Source organism: Phoxinus phoxinus (assembly GCF_949152265.1).
Source record: "Phoxinus phoxinus genome assembly, chromosome: 25".
Lineage (NCBI taxonomy): Eukaryota > Metazoa > Chordata > Actinopteri > Cypriniformes > Leuciscidae > Phoxinus > Phoxinus phoxinus.
This window is the reverse complement of record NC_136900.1, coordinates 5,232,751-5,247,269: the sequence shown is the minus strand read 5'-3', so window position 1 is coordinate 5,247,269 and position 14,519 is coordinate 5,232,751. Positions and strand designations below refer to the sequence as shown.

Here is a 14,519-nt window from a genome sequence, read left to right as displayed (position 1 = left end):
CGTCTATGAGAGAAGTAAAGTGTATGAAGTAAATTGTGCTGGGTGCAAGATAAGGCCCAAAGGGTGCTTTCACATTGGCAGTTTAGTTTGGAACGGGGCACGGTTCGCATGAAAAATCGCTAATGTGAACGCGGTCATGCGGACCCGGGTGCGCACTGGGGTACCGAACCCGAGACTACCTGGAGGAGGTGGTCTGAGTTCGGTTGCTCCCGAAAGCAACACGGATTCGGGTGTGCACTTGTTCAGGAAGTAAAGTGACCTGCGCATCCGTTTTAGCAGATTATGATGTATTTAGTTAAATAAAACACATGTAATGGATGATAGTGTTGATGATTTACCTTAGATATGTGCGAGAGTGAGCCTGCAGTGTATTCACGCATAGTGCGTGGAATCAAGGCGGCAAATTTGGAAATCCACAGTCTCCTCAAAAGAGTCCGTTTGCAAGCAGCAAAAGGCCACCTTATGCGACACACGGAAGTAAGGGTGCTAGCTTTCTAGCTGAGTACAGTGCCATGGGCAATGTGGTTAGGCACCAGAATGCTGTAGGCACTGTGTAAACAGCTTATCTGCCAACGAAGGCTGCGCCGTTATGTAGTAGGCCTCAGCAGGCCTCCTTGAATAGCAAGCCCCCAAGAGGGCGCTGAAGGCCAGCTTACTTGCTGTGGTTGGCCTTGGTGGTTCGGGCAGTTGACTCACTGATGGGTAGTAGGCCTTAAACAGGCCTCCTCGGAGGTGAGTCCCAACATTGTGGGACATACTCTATAGCCGCTACCAGGTAGCTAGTATTCCTGTGACTGGACCCAATAGTTATGTTGGTGTAGTATGGTTCCCAACAGTGAACTTTTGTAGCAGAATTTACTTGCTATCAGCTAGTAGGCCCAACCAGGCCTCCCTGATAGGCGAGTCCCCAGCTGGCTGGCCTTAGCAGGCCGCCTTGGAACTATCACCCGGGCTCATAGCTACCAGTTGCTATCAGGTAGTAGGCCCCTCAGGCCTCCCTGAAGGTGAATTCCCACTTAAGATGGTTATCAGGTAGTAGGCCTCACCAGGTCTCCCTGAATGTGAGTTCCCCACATGCTGTGATTATCAGGTAGTAGGCTCCACCAGGCCTCTCTGAAGGTGAGTGCCCCACATACTGTGGTTATCAGGTAGTAGGCCTCACCAGGCCTCCCTGTGAGTGGGTTCCCAGCGGTGCTGTGGACCATGTGCTCCCCTCACCAAGGGTCACTATGAGCACACGGACTCCTGAGTCTGGTCAGACGGTCGTAGGCCTCTCGTGAGGCCTCCCAGTTAGATCAGCCCTTAAGCCTTCACAGGCCTCCTCACTGTTTTGAAATTCAAACACTGGGTAGATCTGTGGATCGAGTAGAGAAACTCCCCTCACTGGCAAGGGTTGGAAAGGGTTATGCTGAGTCATACTCTCCGGGATATCCTGTCTCTGAGATCCGGGCCGAGTGGTTTGCTGCCATCTTCGCAGTCCCTCGGGTTGGATAAGACTGTGTCTGTCTCCAAGTGTCCAGAGGCTCTGTCTTTTGAACAGACCATGTTCATGGAGGTTTTCCTGCGAGGCTTATAGCTTGGGCTATGACCGTAGGGAATGCTGTCACTGACAGCCCAGTGTGACCTGAGGGTTAGTGGTTCTAGCGTTTAATTTGAAATAGCTGGTTCTGACAGTTGTCACTGCCACCTGGCATGCACTCCCCTTAGCATGGTGGCGTTGGTATATCGTTCCCCAAAGCGTCATCGACGCAGTGTGAGTTCTAGGTTACGACTAGGGGTGGAACGGCACACTGAAGTCACGGTTCGGTTCATACCTCGGTTCAGACATCATGGTTCGGTACGAGTTCGGTACAATAGAGGGAAAAGTAAAACAAAAATGCAGAAGGCAATAATTTTTTTTGTGCATGTCTCAGTCTGTACCACCCATACAGTCTCTCCCCTGAGTTAGCTGACAGCCTGCCCTGAAGTGTGTAAAGAAAGATGTAAACAAAATAAGACAATCAGCTATAAAACTGAAAATACAGCATCTCCTATGTGCGGACGCACGAGCGCATAGGTGCGCGCGGCAAAAATGTCGTCATTGCGGTGTGGGCGGTCATGCGAGTTGGGTGCGCAAGGCCCCATTTCGCATGGCGGTGTGCAGTGCATGGCTTTTTTTTGTAACAACGCGCGCGGCTCCGCATCCGAAGATGCACGACTTCGAGCCGAATCTGGCCGAGCATGTACATCTCACCGCACCGCCACCAAGTTCTTGCGTCTATTCGTTGCTTACATTAACTAAATAAGCCTACAATAGCAGACATAAGCCCTTTAAATAAAAATAAATGGCCATGTTTTATAAAAAGGTTCACAAAACTAAATAAAAATGTTTAGAAATTATGTAAGATAACGTTCATTTAGTTGTAGGTTACGTTCTCATATCCAATTTTTTTTCGAATGTGTAGCCTACTAAAGTGTACTGAAATAAACATTCACGAGTGTACCTTACTTCTTCTCACCGCTGATTCCTGATGGTTTTAGACGTCAATTACACCGAGTCGCACCCTGTTGTTTCAAAGAATAGTACACCGGCGAGCGCAAAGTTTAAATGCCTCGTCCATTTAGGGAGGCGTGCGTGCAGCGGAGGCTCGCAAACCCATAGACAGCGCAAACCTAGCTTAAGGCAGGGCTACAGAACCCGCGTTTCTAACAGTATAGTTCCGCATTACATTAATTAATTTGCACGCAAGTTTTATTTATTTTTATACCGTGTATTCTCCGTGTTAATTCGTGCACCGAACCGTGACGCCCGTACCGATTCGGTTCAATACGAATACATGTACTGTTCCACCCCTAGTTACGACTATAACCTCTGTTCTCTGAGAAAAGGGAACGAGACACTGCGTCTTTCGCCATGTCTCGGGGCCTGCCTGCCAAACAGTCCCTTCAGACGATAAGGTGATTTGTCATGTTTGCAAGGCGCCCTTATATACTGTCAGGGCGCACGTTAATCATTCACATTTAATGATTCACAGGCTGTTGCCGGTCAATGTGATTGCCGTGATTTGACAGTGATTTCAGACACCTGTCACGCCTGAGGCGTTTCCCCCAAAGCGTCATCGATGCAGTGTCTCGTTCCCTGTTCTCAGGGAACAGAGGTTACAGTCGTAACCTAGACGTTTTCCCTGTACCCATTTACAAAGTTGGCAAGTGTATGATGCCTAGTGATGCCTAATCTCTTGAGTCCTGTAGTGTATTCCAGCCTTAAGACTACTACAGAAAAAGAAGAATCTTCAATTATCTCCATACCAAAAGTTAGCATAACATTTTTACTGAATCATTAAAATATTATATAAGTTTTCTAAAGGGACTTGAGTGCTTCTTATAAGTGGGTGATTGAGTCATGATATAGTGCATGCGTGTCTATGTAAAAAACAAAGTAAGCGACTTGTCAGTGCACAATTGTCTGCATAAAAAATACAGTACCTTTGCATACATGCAGGTGTCGGAAAGCTCCCACACTTTGCAACTTATATCGCACAGAGGGCACATAATAACGTTTGACTGGCACACCTCTTGTCTGCGTACACACACACAAGCACACATACAGGTTGATTTTGCTTCAGGACCCTTATTTTACATTAGATAGCAAGTGATGACCTTACACAGTACCATAATTGTTTATCGAACAACAAAGATGTATTTGAAAATCAAACATTGAAGTTTAATAATATTAGGTTACTCACATGAGAGGACTTGTTTTGTAGAAAGCCAGGCCATACAGGAATACTATGAGACCAATTACAGAAGCAGGAATCAAGAGAAATGTGTACCAGCCCAGCCACAGGAAATAAAGAGCCACCTTCTCGCCAAGGTAGTTTCTGACAACATATACAATAAATGCATCATCAAGAAACCTTCAATGATACTTTCTATTGGTAGCAGAATGGAAATAAGTCTATAATAAACAGAGAGATAAGTAAAACCACAAAATAAAAGGAAAGAGAACCTGACGTTAGTTATGGGTTGCCCCCGAAAACAAGCGGACCATCGAGCCCAGCTCTGCTTCAGTTCTTTCTGCTCCCTTTTCTAGGAATTAAAGTGGACAAAGTACAAAGTTGTTGTTGTTGTTGTTTTTTTGTTGTTGTTGTTACAATTACTACAAAACCATGAAATCTAATTTATTTGGACTGTAACAGAAAACACATAGTCACCCTAGAGACCATGTAGTTGTCCGGGTTCCCTTTCAAAGGAACTCGCTCTGCATCGAAACGCTGTGGTAACGGCGTTAGAGACGGGGCTGGCCTGATTTATCTCAGGGTTTGGAAGTACGCTCTGCAGTTACTTACACCCCAAGTGAAGCACCGGTACTACAACTTTCCATTTCTGAGGAGATGTTATCAGTATTGAGACAGGAGACACTGACGACTCGTCACTTCAGAATCTTGCATGCGAGGAACTGATGGAGGTTATCACTCATGCCGTTGCTAAATCAAACATTGACTGGCAGTCAAACGTACTCGGTTACTAACGTAACCTCGGTTCTCTCCAGAGAGAGGAACGAGTACTGCGTAGAACTACGCTAGGGGAAAATCCTTTTCCACAATAATACTGAAGCCAAAAAATTATCCTTAATTTTGTATTAATGTAAAACGCGTTGCCGCAGCATACAGACATAGGCGAGACAGCTCGTGCGCCCATTGGCTGCTCTGCGGGCAACTGCTTGAGCCTATCGAGCAAAACCTAGAGTGACGTCACACCCAATGAGGGCGCTTCACGCCCTTCCGCGTCACGTCCCGCCGAAATGGGCGTGGCTTGGGGCTATAAATGTCGCTCGCGGGGGCTCATTTCTCTGATTTTTTACAGTGAAGCAACCAGAGTGCATGCACGGCAGGATACGCAGTACTCGTTCCTCTCTCTAGAGAGAACCGAGGTTACATTAGTAACCGAGTATGTTCTCTTACGAGAGATACTCTCGTACTGCGTAGAACTACGCTAGGGGAACCTAATGTAAAACGCTGTGCGTGCTGGGATCCGACACCATAGACCCACGGGCGACCGCCCGGGGTTCATACAGTGCACAATTACCCAGGGGATTCACAGGGAATCCTGGAAGAAGAGGGTTTTAGCCGCTATCTTCCATATATGGCAGCTTATAGCAGCCCTGCTATTCATAATAGCCACAAACACAAGACTGATAGTGTCAGTCTAACAATTTTGGCCGTACTAGACCGACAGTAACCTGGCTTGCAGTGCGGGAACCTCTAGGTTGTAAAACCTTGTACTGTAAATGTAGACGGGGAGGCCCAGCCTGCCACCATACAGATATCTTGCAAGGCAATCCCACTTGACCAGGCCCACGATGAAGCCATGCTTCTCGTGGAGTGCGCTCTGACACCCAATGGGCATTGCATGCCCTTGGTTGTGTAAGCTAGCGCTATTGCGTCCACAATCCATCTGGATAGGCTCTGTTTCGAAGCGGCCAGTCCCTTAGAACGCCCGCTGAATGAAACAAAGAGCTACTCCGTCTATCTGAAAGCAGACGAGCGAGACACATAAGCTCTTAATGCCCTGACTGGGCAGAGGAAGCTTTCGTCCTCATTTCCTCCAGTGACCGGTGGGGCAGACAGGGAAATGACCTGTGCCCTAAACTGTGTATTTAGGTATTTTGGAACATAACCGTGCTTAGGTTTGAGTATAACCCTAGAGTCATTAGGCCCAAACTCCATGCACGTTGCACTCACTGAGAGCGCGTGTATGTCCCCTATGCGCTTCACTGAAGCGAGAGCCAGAAGAAACACCGTCTTGAACGACAGGTGTTTAAGATCAATCTCCTGCAAAGGCTCAAAGAGATGACCTTTCATGGCTTCCAGTACCGTAGAAAGGTCCCATATAGGGACTGTGGGAGGTCTGGGAGGATTCAGTCTCTTTGCTCCTCTAAGGAACCGAATGACTAAATCGTTCCTTCCTATGGATCGGCCAAGCGCTGTCTCAGAGAACGCTGCTATGGCCGCCACATATACTTTGAGCGTGGAAGGGGACCTCCCCTTATCCAGCAGCTCCTGTAGGAAGGAGAGAACCTCTGCCACTCCGCAATCCGGGGGTGACACACCACGAGTTGTGCACCAACCAGAAAACACCGACCATTTAGAGGCGTAGAGATGTCACGTAGACGGAGCTCTGGCCTGCGTGATCGTGTTTAACACTCCCTGTGGGAGGTCAGCGGGTACCCGTTGATGGCCCACACATGAAGGGACCACAGCTCTGGGTGAGGATGCCAGATCGAGCCATTGGCTTGAGAAAGGAGATCCCTCCTCAGAGGCACTGGCCACAGGGCGGTGCTTGCTAACTGCATCACAACTGGGAAACAAGGCTGGCTCGTCCAGAGTGGCGCTACAAGCAGCACTGAACATCCTTCCTCCCTGATCCGTTCCACCACCTGGGTTAGGAGGGAGACAGGGGGGAAAGCGTAGAGAGGACGGCGAGGCCACGAGTGGGTCAGCGCGTCCTTGCTTTTCGAGAAAAATTCTGGCCAGTGAGCGTATTCCTAAAACGCGAACAGGTCTACATCCGCTCTGCCAAATTTCCTCCACAGCAGCCGTACTGTCTGTGGGTGCAAAGACCATTCTCCTGTCGGAACGTGGTTCCTGGACAGTCTGTCTGATCCTACGTTCAGGAGCCCTGGCACGTGCGCTGCTTTCAGCGAGAGCAGGTTGCTGCGTGCCCATATCAGGAGGCGTCTGGTTAGCCTGTACAGGGTCAGGGACCTGAGGCCGCCCTGGCGATTTATGTAGGATACCACCGATACGTTGTCTAAACGTACCAAGAAGGTTCCGGAATCCGCTGAGCACGGCGCTTCTTACGGCGCGGCACAACAGCAGTGAACGCAGTCTCTTGGAATGATGCCAAGCGAGTCCTCAGAGTCGCTATAGGCAACAGCTTGCAGTGAGGGCAGCCGCCGTCAGCGGGCGCGAGAGCTGCGTGTTGCTCACCCAGGCAGGAAACGCAGACAAAATGGCGGTCCCCGTCGCTGAGTGTGGCTCTGCACGAGCCGCAGGAAGGCATCTTTAAAAAGACGTGAGCTCTTTTAGAAGTGTGTGTCGCGCCGGCGAACACACACTAGTAGCAATGAAAAGGATATAGGTGCTGGATAGCGCAGCAGGAAGGCGATGAAGGCGGCGCGGCCAGCAGCTTCTCGACTCGCCCCGCTGAGGTGCTTCTTCACAGCGCGGCTTCTCCTCGGATCCAGCGATGAGCGTTGCTTCGCTGAAGGATTAAAAATCAGAGAAATGAGCCCCCGCGAGCGACATTTATAGCCCTAAGCCACGCCCATTTCGGCGGGACGTGACGCGGAAGGGTGCGAAGCGCCCTCATTGGGTGTGACATCACTCTAGGTCTCGCTCGATAGGCTCAAGCAGTTGACCGCAGAGCAGCCAATGGGCGCGCGAGCTGTCTCGCCTATGTCTGTATGCTGCGGCAACGCGTTTTACATTAATACAAAATTAAGGATAATTTTTTGGCTTCAGTATTCTCGTGGAAAAGGATTTTGCCCTAGCGTAGTGCTACACAGTACGAGAGTATCTCTCGTAAGAGAACATTGAGCTTTGTCAGAAAAGCAATCTAGACGAACAATTTTTGCCGTCATATACACAACCTCCACATCACTGAGGAAGAGGAAGAGACCAGTTTCATACCATGTATTTAGTCCAGATAAATCTACATATTTAAACATCCATGGGCTTAAACAACACGGTTATGGGGCGATGCCCAGGGCTGAAGTGATGCTTGCGAGCCATCTCTCCCCTGAGTAAGCATCGTCCCTCAAAGCCCTGACATTACCCACCAAACCACTGAGAGATACATTGGCGGATAAAGCGTATTCGCCAGCAGATCAGGCCTAAGAGGGCTTCGTCAAAGAAGAAGTCCTGATGCCACTGGTGCCCTCAGGGGGCTGTTTTTCCAACCCTGCCACCTTGTGTGTCTCGGGGGGCAGGGGTTCCCAGCGAGTTCTTATCCAAATGTCAGCCCTAAAAAAAGTGCCACAGCAGGCTCTAGTCATAGGGGAGGAAGTAAAGTCCCTACTGGCCATAGTGGCTATAGAACGTTTTTCTCCGCCCAGCAGAGAGTCTGTGTTATACAGCCAGTTCTTTATTGTTCCAAAAAAGGATGGGGGGTTGCGTCCGATTCTAGATCTGCGCCAACCAAATCAGTCTGTTGGCCAGGTTAAATACTTAGATGCTTACTCTTAAGCAAATCGTGTCACAAATCAGGTCAGAGGACTGGTTTGTCGCGATAGATCTCAAGGACACATTCTTTCACGTATACATCCTTTCACAACACAGGAAGTTTCTGAGGTTCACTTTCAGGGATAAAGCGTACCAATATCGAGTTCTTCCTTTCGACCAAGTTTTATCACCTTGCACTCCTCGACTCCAGGGCATTAGCATACTAAATTACAAAGACGATTGGGTGATTGTAGCTCAATCAGAGCATCTGGCGATTCGACATCGAGATGCCGTTCCCGCCCACATGAGAAATTTGGGTTTGAGGCCGAATGCCAAGAAGAGTGTGCTTTCTCCAGCTCAGAGGACCATTTTTCTGTGTGTAAAATGGGATTCGACGACTATGCAGGCATGTCTGACTCCTCCTCGTATTGTCTCGATTCTCTCAGCCGTGAATGAGCTAAAGCTAGGCTAGTTACTCACTAGGCCAATTTCAGAGACTGTTCGGTCTGATGACAGTTGGGTCCAACGTGATACCTTTTGGCCTGTGGTCCTGGTCCATGAGATCTATGCAGTGGTGGCTTAAAACCAACGGATTCTCCCCAAGTGGAAATCCGCTCCACATGATCAAGTTCACGCGGCGATGCTGTCGGGCCTTAGTCATGTGGAAAAAACGTGTTTTTTTTTGGCATGGGTAAACCTGTAGCATTCCACCAGCGATCCGACGCAGCATGAGTCCCTTGAAAGGGTACGTCTTGGTTATGTAGGTAACCATGGTTCCCTGAAAAGTGAAAGAGATGCTGTGTCGCCCAGCTATACTCCCGGCATTCCTATGATCGACCTGCTTCTGTCTATCAGAAGCTGAAACTGTTTGGTTTGGGTGTGCTTTATAGTTTCCTGGTCGATGACGTCACCCGCCTATGACGTTCTGTCTTGCCATTGGAATGATTTAATACGTGCTTTACGACACAGTCACCCAGAGGCGTTCCCACAGCGTTTCGACGCAGTGTTTCGTTCCATTTTCAAGGAACCATGGATACATACGTAACTGAGGTATTTTTTTAGCAGTGGTTTTGCTTGTTGGAAAAAATCTCATTTGACTTCTGAAATCTTACATTTTTCTGAGTGAAACAGGATAATTCACAAGAAATTATGTTTTGAGTTTTCAGAGTATAAGAATTATTCTATGTGTGTGATCAGATACTCATTGTGACAAGATACTTTTCCTATATGCTGCTTTGAGTATCAAATAGTGATGTATAGTATAATTATTATCACCCTGGGATATACTTCCCTATCAATAAATTTGCATAATGATTATGCAGTGTGGACTATTTACTACATGTGTAGAAAATGCTGTGAGCAAGAGGAAATCAAATATTAAAATCATACCTCATGTAAACAGAAGTGAGTCTCGAAAACATTTTTTTTCATGAGATCGGGGAGATATTCTGAAACACCTAAGAGAGGTAGAGCGAGAGAATGTATTATTGAATCGACAGTTCTAGATGAATCATATGAAGGTTGAAATAATACAGTGATGTAATACAAAGTAATATGAATGAGCAATCTAGGGAAATTGTTACTCACCCTCAGAATCGATGCATGTGTGATGCAGAATGAAATCAACTATGCGAATCCTGAAAATGAGCCACAATGCAGATCAAAGCCCTTCTGTTAAAGTGACTTCTTTATTTGTGTACAACACAGTTTTGTTCACAATACATCAATTGTGACTATGTCATGTGGAGAAACCACTGCACTATAGAGAATAGGGATTACTCAGATTACCATGAGTAGAAGTAGCATTTTGTTTGCTAGCCGTTTAATTGGTGAAAATCTCTATTCATCTCTATTCATAGGCAACGTTTACTATCACTGAGCAAGTTAGGCAAAAACAGAAATCTGTTAGTTAGTCGATACTCAAAGTAATGCCAATCACGTATTAAAAAAAAAAAACGATAATTTTTCATCCTGTGGCCTTTAAAGGGATACTCCACTTTTTTTGGAAATAGGCTCATTTTACAACTCCCCCAGAGTTAAACAGTTGAGTTTTACCGTTTTCTAATCCATTCAGCCGAACTCCGGGTCTGACGGTACCACTTTTAGCATAGCTTAGCATAGATCATTGATTCTGATGAGTCCAGTAGCATTTCTTTCAAAATGACCAACGAGTTTCAATATTTTTCCTATTTAAAACTTGACTCTTCTGTAGTTAAACCGTGTACTTGCGATTTTGCAAGCCTATATGGCTAGGAACTACTCTCATTCCGGCGTAAGAATAAAGGAACTGTGCGGCCGTACCATGGGTGCAGCAGCGTAATGATATGACGAAGCACCTGAAAATAGTCCCCAGCTCGGTAACTTCCAACATGACGGTACCAAGTTTGTGTAGTTTTTAGGCGGCAAATTAGGTTTCCAAATAAATACGGTTCGGGATCAGCACTAAAGTAAATGTCATCTAAATCGTCTCTCACAAATGTCTCCATGCTACAAGGCACGCTCCCTGTGCAAGCACAGCCGCACAGTTCCTTGATTCTTACGCCGGAATGAGAGTAGTTCCTCGCCATATAGGCTTGGAAAATCGCAACTTTTTATTTCCCGTCGATCTTAGTACACGGTTTAACTACAGAAGAGTCAAGTTTTAAATAGGAAAAATATTGAAACTCGTTGGTCATTTTGAAAGAAATGCTACTGGACTCATCAGAATCAATGATCTATGCTAAGCTATGCTAAAAGTGGTACCGTCAGACCCAGAGTTCGGCTGAATGGATTCGAAAACGGTAAAACACAACTGTTTAACTCTGGGGGAGTTGTAAAATGAGCCTATTTCCAAAAAAAGTGGAGTATCCCTTTAAACAAATGTGTTTGAATAACACTTTGAATAACTTAAAATAGTCTTTTAAGACTGTGTTACCTGGTTGACTGAGGTATAGTACCCTGCTGCTCACAACTCCAGTTACAGGCATCAGACACTTTTAAGAGATACCGGTATGTCTCAAAAACCCTTTCTGGTGCTCGAATGCAATAAAATACCTTATCATCATCTCTAAATCTCTGCAAAAAGAAACATACACCAAATAAAAAGAGTAAAGCATATATTTGACAACATTTCATTATGAGTACCATTATCCAAACAATATAATAACATAGTGCCATTATATAGTGTTGAACTAAAACTAATAATAAAAAAAGTCATATTAATATGGTTCACAGCCGTCTTGTTAATTTAACAGCATATTGTATCATTGACTTATCATTGACTTGTATCATACATATTATACACACTCAGAAAAAAGACAAACTATTTGAGCAATGAAATAGAATGCAAATGCAAAATAGAACTGCAGTTTTGCACTTTATTGTTGTGTCAGCAATTACGCAACTCTTGCAATTTTTAGTTACACTTTCATATGCAAAAAGGAATTTCCCCTTCATATTGTCAAGACATTATAGACTTCTTAAACCAGATCTCAAAAATGCAAAAACTCACGTACATGAACTTTTAAATTCTTTCCTTTCAAAGCTGCAATGAAAGCTTTCTGTTTTCTGACGCACTGGTTATTTTCCTCTTCTTCTGAGATTTTTGCCACAAGAACAAAATCGAAGGTCAGATGAGATTGCTGAGATTAAAAAGAAAGTAAGCAATGCAAATAAATTATTATGAGAAGAACCTTCCCAGTTCCCACTTAGTTACATAAATACATCCTATGCAAACTTTCATATTATTCTAGTGACTTTCCTTTGTGGGTACAGTATAAGCTATAAATAATTTAAACATGTACAGTGGGGGGTAAAAAGTGAGACCACGTTGAATATCTGACATTTCTGCCCCATTTCAAATGTCATTTTGGATTTATTATAACGCAAAAAAAAGATGCTCTTTGGAACATACTCAAATCTTGCTGGAAAACACAGATCATCAGGTTTGTTTATGTCAGCGTAATGCTTGCTGCCATCTTTCTATTACACTGATAATATTACAGTAAGTTGTATTAACATTTTTTATTAAATTAAAAAAAGAAAAGTGTTTTCACTTTGAAACCTATAATGAGCAGTGATGTGCTATAGGCCTTACCACTGGTGGCACAGATGAGATCTCATTGCCATTCTCATTTACAACTCCGATGGTTTCTAAAAGGTCAATGCTCCCCTACAACAACAACAACAACAACACAATATAAACAGTTGTTAAGCATAATAACCCCATTTACAATAATGGAAAAAGGTGAAAATGTACTGTCAGTATGTTCTTAACACAGTAACTATGAGTGTAATATATATAATATTGTACAATAAGGAAAATAATGAGATATGTAAGATAAGAGATCACAAACTTAGGCTATTTCTGGCAATAGCACAGATCAATACCAACATGTACTTTCCAATCAGTTATGTCCCTATTTTCTTACTCTATTGCAAAATAGTATAATAATGATACAGATGCAGCTGCATGTACATTACACTGTAAACTGAAATACAAATTGAAGCATTTTGGAAAGTTATTTTCTACCATCAAGTTCTACTTTCATACTGACTAATCTTATAGTTTATTTTGAAACAAGAAACCATCCATTTGCCTGTGAGTGAATACCAGAAATACCATCATGGTGACTCAGTTATCAAGTCATGAGGGTTTGAATGATGTTTCTGCATTTTTTTTATTGTTCTAGTTGTAGTTTAGTATCCGATTCTACACTAGATAACTATCAATGTTTGTTTTCCCCTCAAATAGTCTGAATAGCTCAGAACTGCGTTTAAACGTCCCACGCCAACAGAAGAAGAGGTATTGCAACCATAGCAAATGTTTTGATTGATAAGGGAGCGTTTTGTGTTGCTTGTGGCATGACCCCAAACACAGGTCGTATCACAGATACTGTGTCTATTGACACTGCTTCTCCATGACAGCTCCGTAGACGACTCGAAGTTTCACACAGACAATCAAACCATTAAATAACAGGGGCATTCAACCTTTTCATGGCTTAGCGGAAGTCTTTTCTCTTGGTTTGGTTTCATATTTCTGAAATACTTCCCTTACATTCACAACACACTATATAATAAGACCTCAATTGGGGTGCAATGTGCTCTGAAACTTTCTCTGCTGTTAAAAGACATCAGCTTTTATCAAACCTCAGTGTGTATTGCATATCTGTGCTTGTAACGTCTCCCTGGCTCATAAAAAAGTGTGTGTAAAAACATTTCTGTAATCTTTTCCATCTTTTGACAGAGCAAAAATAAATAAATCTTGAAGGCATTCAAGTGAATCAATGTTATCAAGATCAAGGAACAACTGTCAATGTACGAACAATAAAAGTAATTTGGCAGGCACATTAAATATGCACATTTAATAGGTCTCTAGCTGTTTAGTTTTAGGTCAGACATTCTTCCTGATCTTTAATTTCTGGTTTATTCTACAGGTAGCCTACATCGTTGAATCAGACACTCAGACACACACACACACACACACACACACACACACACACACACACACACACGCACCTGTGATTCGTGAATTCTGTTGGCTCTCAATAAACAATTGCATTATTTCCATGTTTTAAGTGAATCACTGAGAAACTGTAAGATAGCCTACTAAGTTAACTCTAAGAGGCAAAACTAAGCAAACAGTGCAGTTAACATCGCTGTAGGATACGGCGGTTGAAGTGCATCTGATCTCACCTGCCTCCGGTGTCCCAGTTTCCGCTTCATCGTGAAAGATCCAGGGTCCCAGTCCATGACAGCTGTGCTGTTTAGTACAGGACCACAGACACTAGTCGGTTAAAGGGAACCTTTAGTAATTCGCCATTACAAACCAAATAGTAAGCACAAAAACTCGTGTAGCCTACACTTCCGTGCTGCTACGAGGAACTTGACATGTATAGCCCAGTCGTGTTGGCTTGACTTGTGGAATGTCGCCGGATTACTCTCGGTCGTGATGTCACTAAACGTGCGCTCACGTCTGATAACAAAACTCGTCATAGGAGCGCAATAACCCAAACAACTGCGTCACAAGAGCATACTAACCCAAACATACGTCTAATAATATCGAATAGTTCCCGTTTATAATTTATATTATAACGATAACAATAATTATACATGTCACGGGGGAAAAAAGAATTTAAATCTATAGACCTATATTATAATAATATATAATAAACATAAACATTGACACAATTCGGAATATAGTTACAATTAAAATAGCAACACATTTACCAAAACACAGGCAACGTGTACCTTAGGTTTCTAAGGTCTCTTTTCACTTCTTATTTAGAATATCTAAAGGCTAAAATAAACATTGCCAAAAAAAAAAAAAAGAAAAAA

The 14,519-nt window shown here is 44.2% G+C and overlaps 1 protein-coding gene across 1 annotated transcript in view; it reads right to left on the bottom strand.

The window, feature by feature from the left end:
• Positions 1 to 14,173, bottom strand: part of LOC306993480 (anoctamin-9) — a 28,199-nt gene extending 14,026 nt beyond the window's left edge. Inside the window, exons 1-10 of the mRNA XM_079603276.1 lie at positions 14,045 to 14,173; positions 13,878 to 13,944; positions 12,280 to 12,354; positions 11,699 to 11,824; positions 11,119 to 11,258; positions 9,792 to 9,841; positions 9,594 to 9,661; positions 3,989 to 4,068; positions 3,726 to 3,860; positions 3,466 to 3,559 (exon numbers count right to left, since the gene is read on the bottom strand). Of these exons, the coding sequence (XP_079459402.1) occupies positions 3,466 to 3,559; positions 3,726 to 3,860; positions 3,989 to 4,068; positions 9,594 to 9,661; positions 9,792 to 9,841; positions 11,119 to 11,258; positions 11,699 to 11,824; positions 12,280 to 12,354; positions 13,878 to 13,934 (825 nt within the window). The 5' untranslated portion in view covers positions 13,935 to 13,944; positions 14,045 to 14,173. The remainder of the gene's footprint in view (positions 1 to 3,465; positions 3,560 to 3,725; positions 3,861 to 3,988; positions 4,069 to 9,593; positions 9,662 to 9,791; positions 9,842 to 11,118; positions 11,259 to 11,698; positions 11,825 to 12,279; positions 12,355 to 13,877; positions 13,945 to 14,044) is intronic.
• Positions 14,174 to 14,519: the final 346 nt, after the last annotated feature.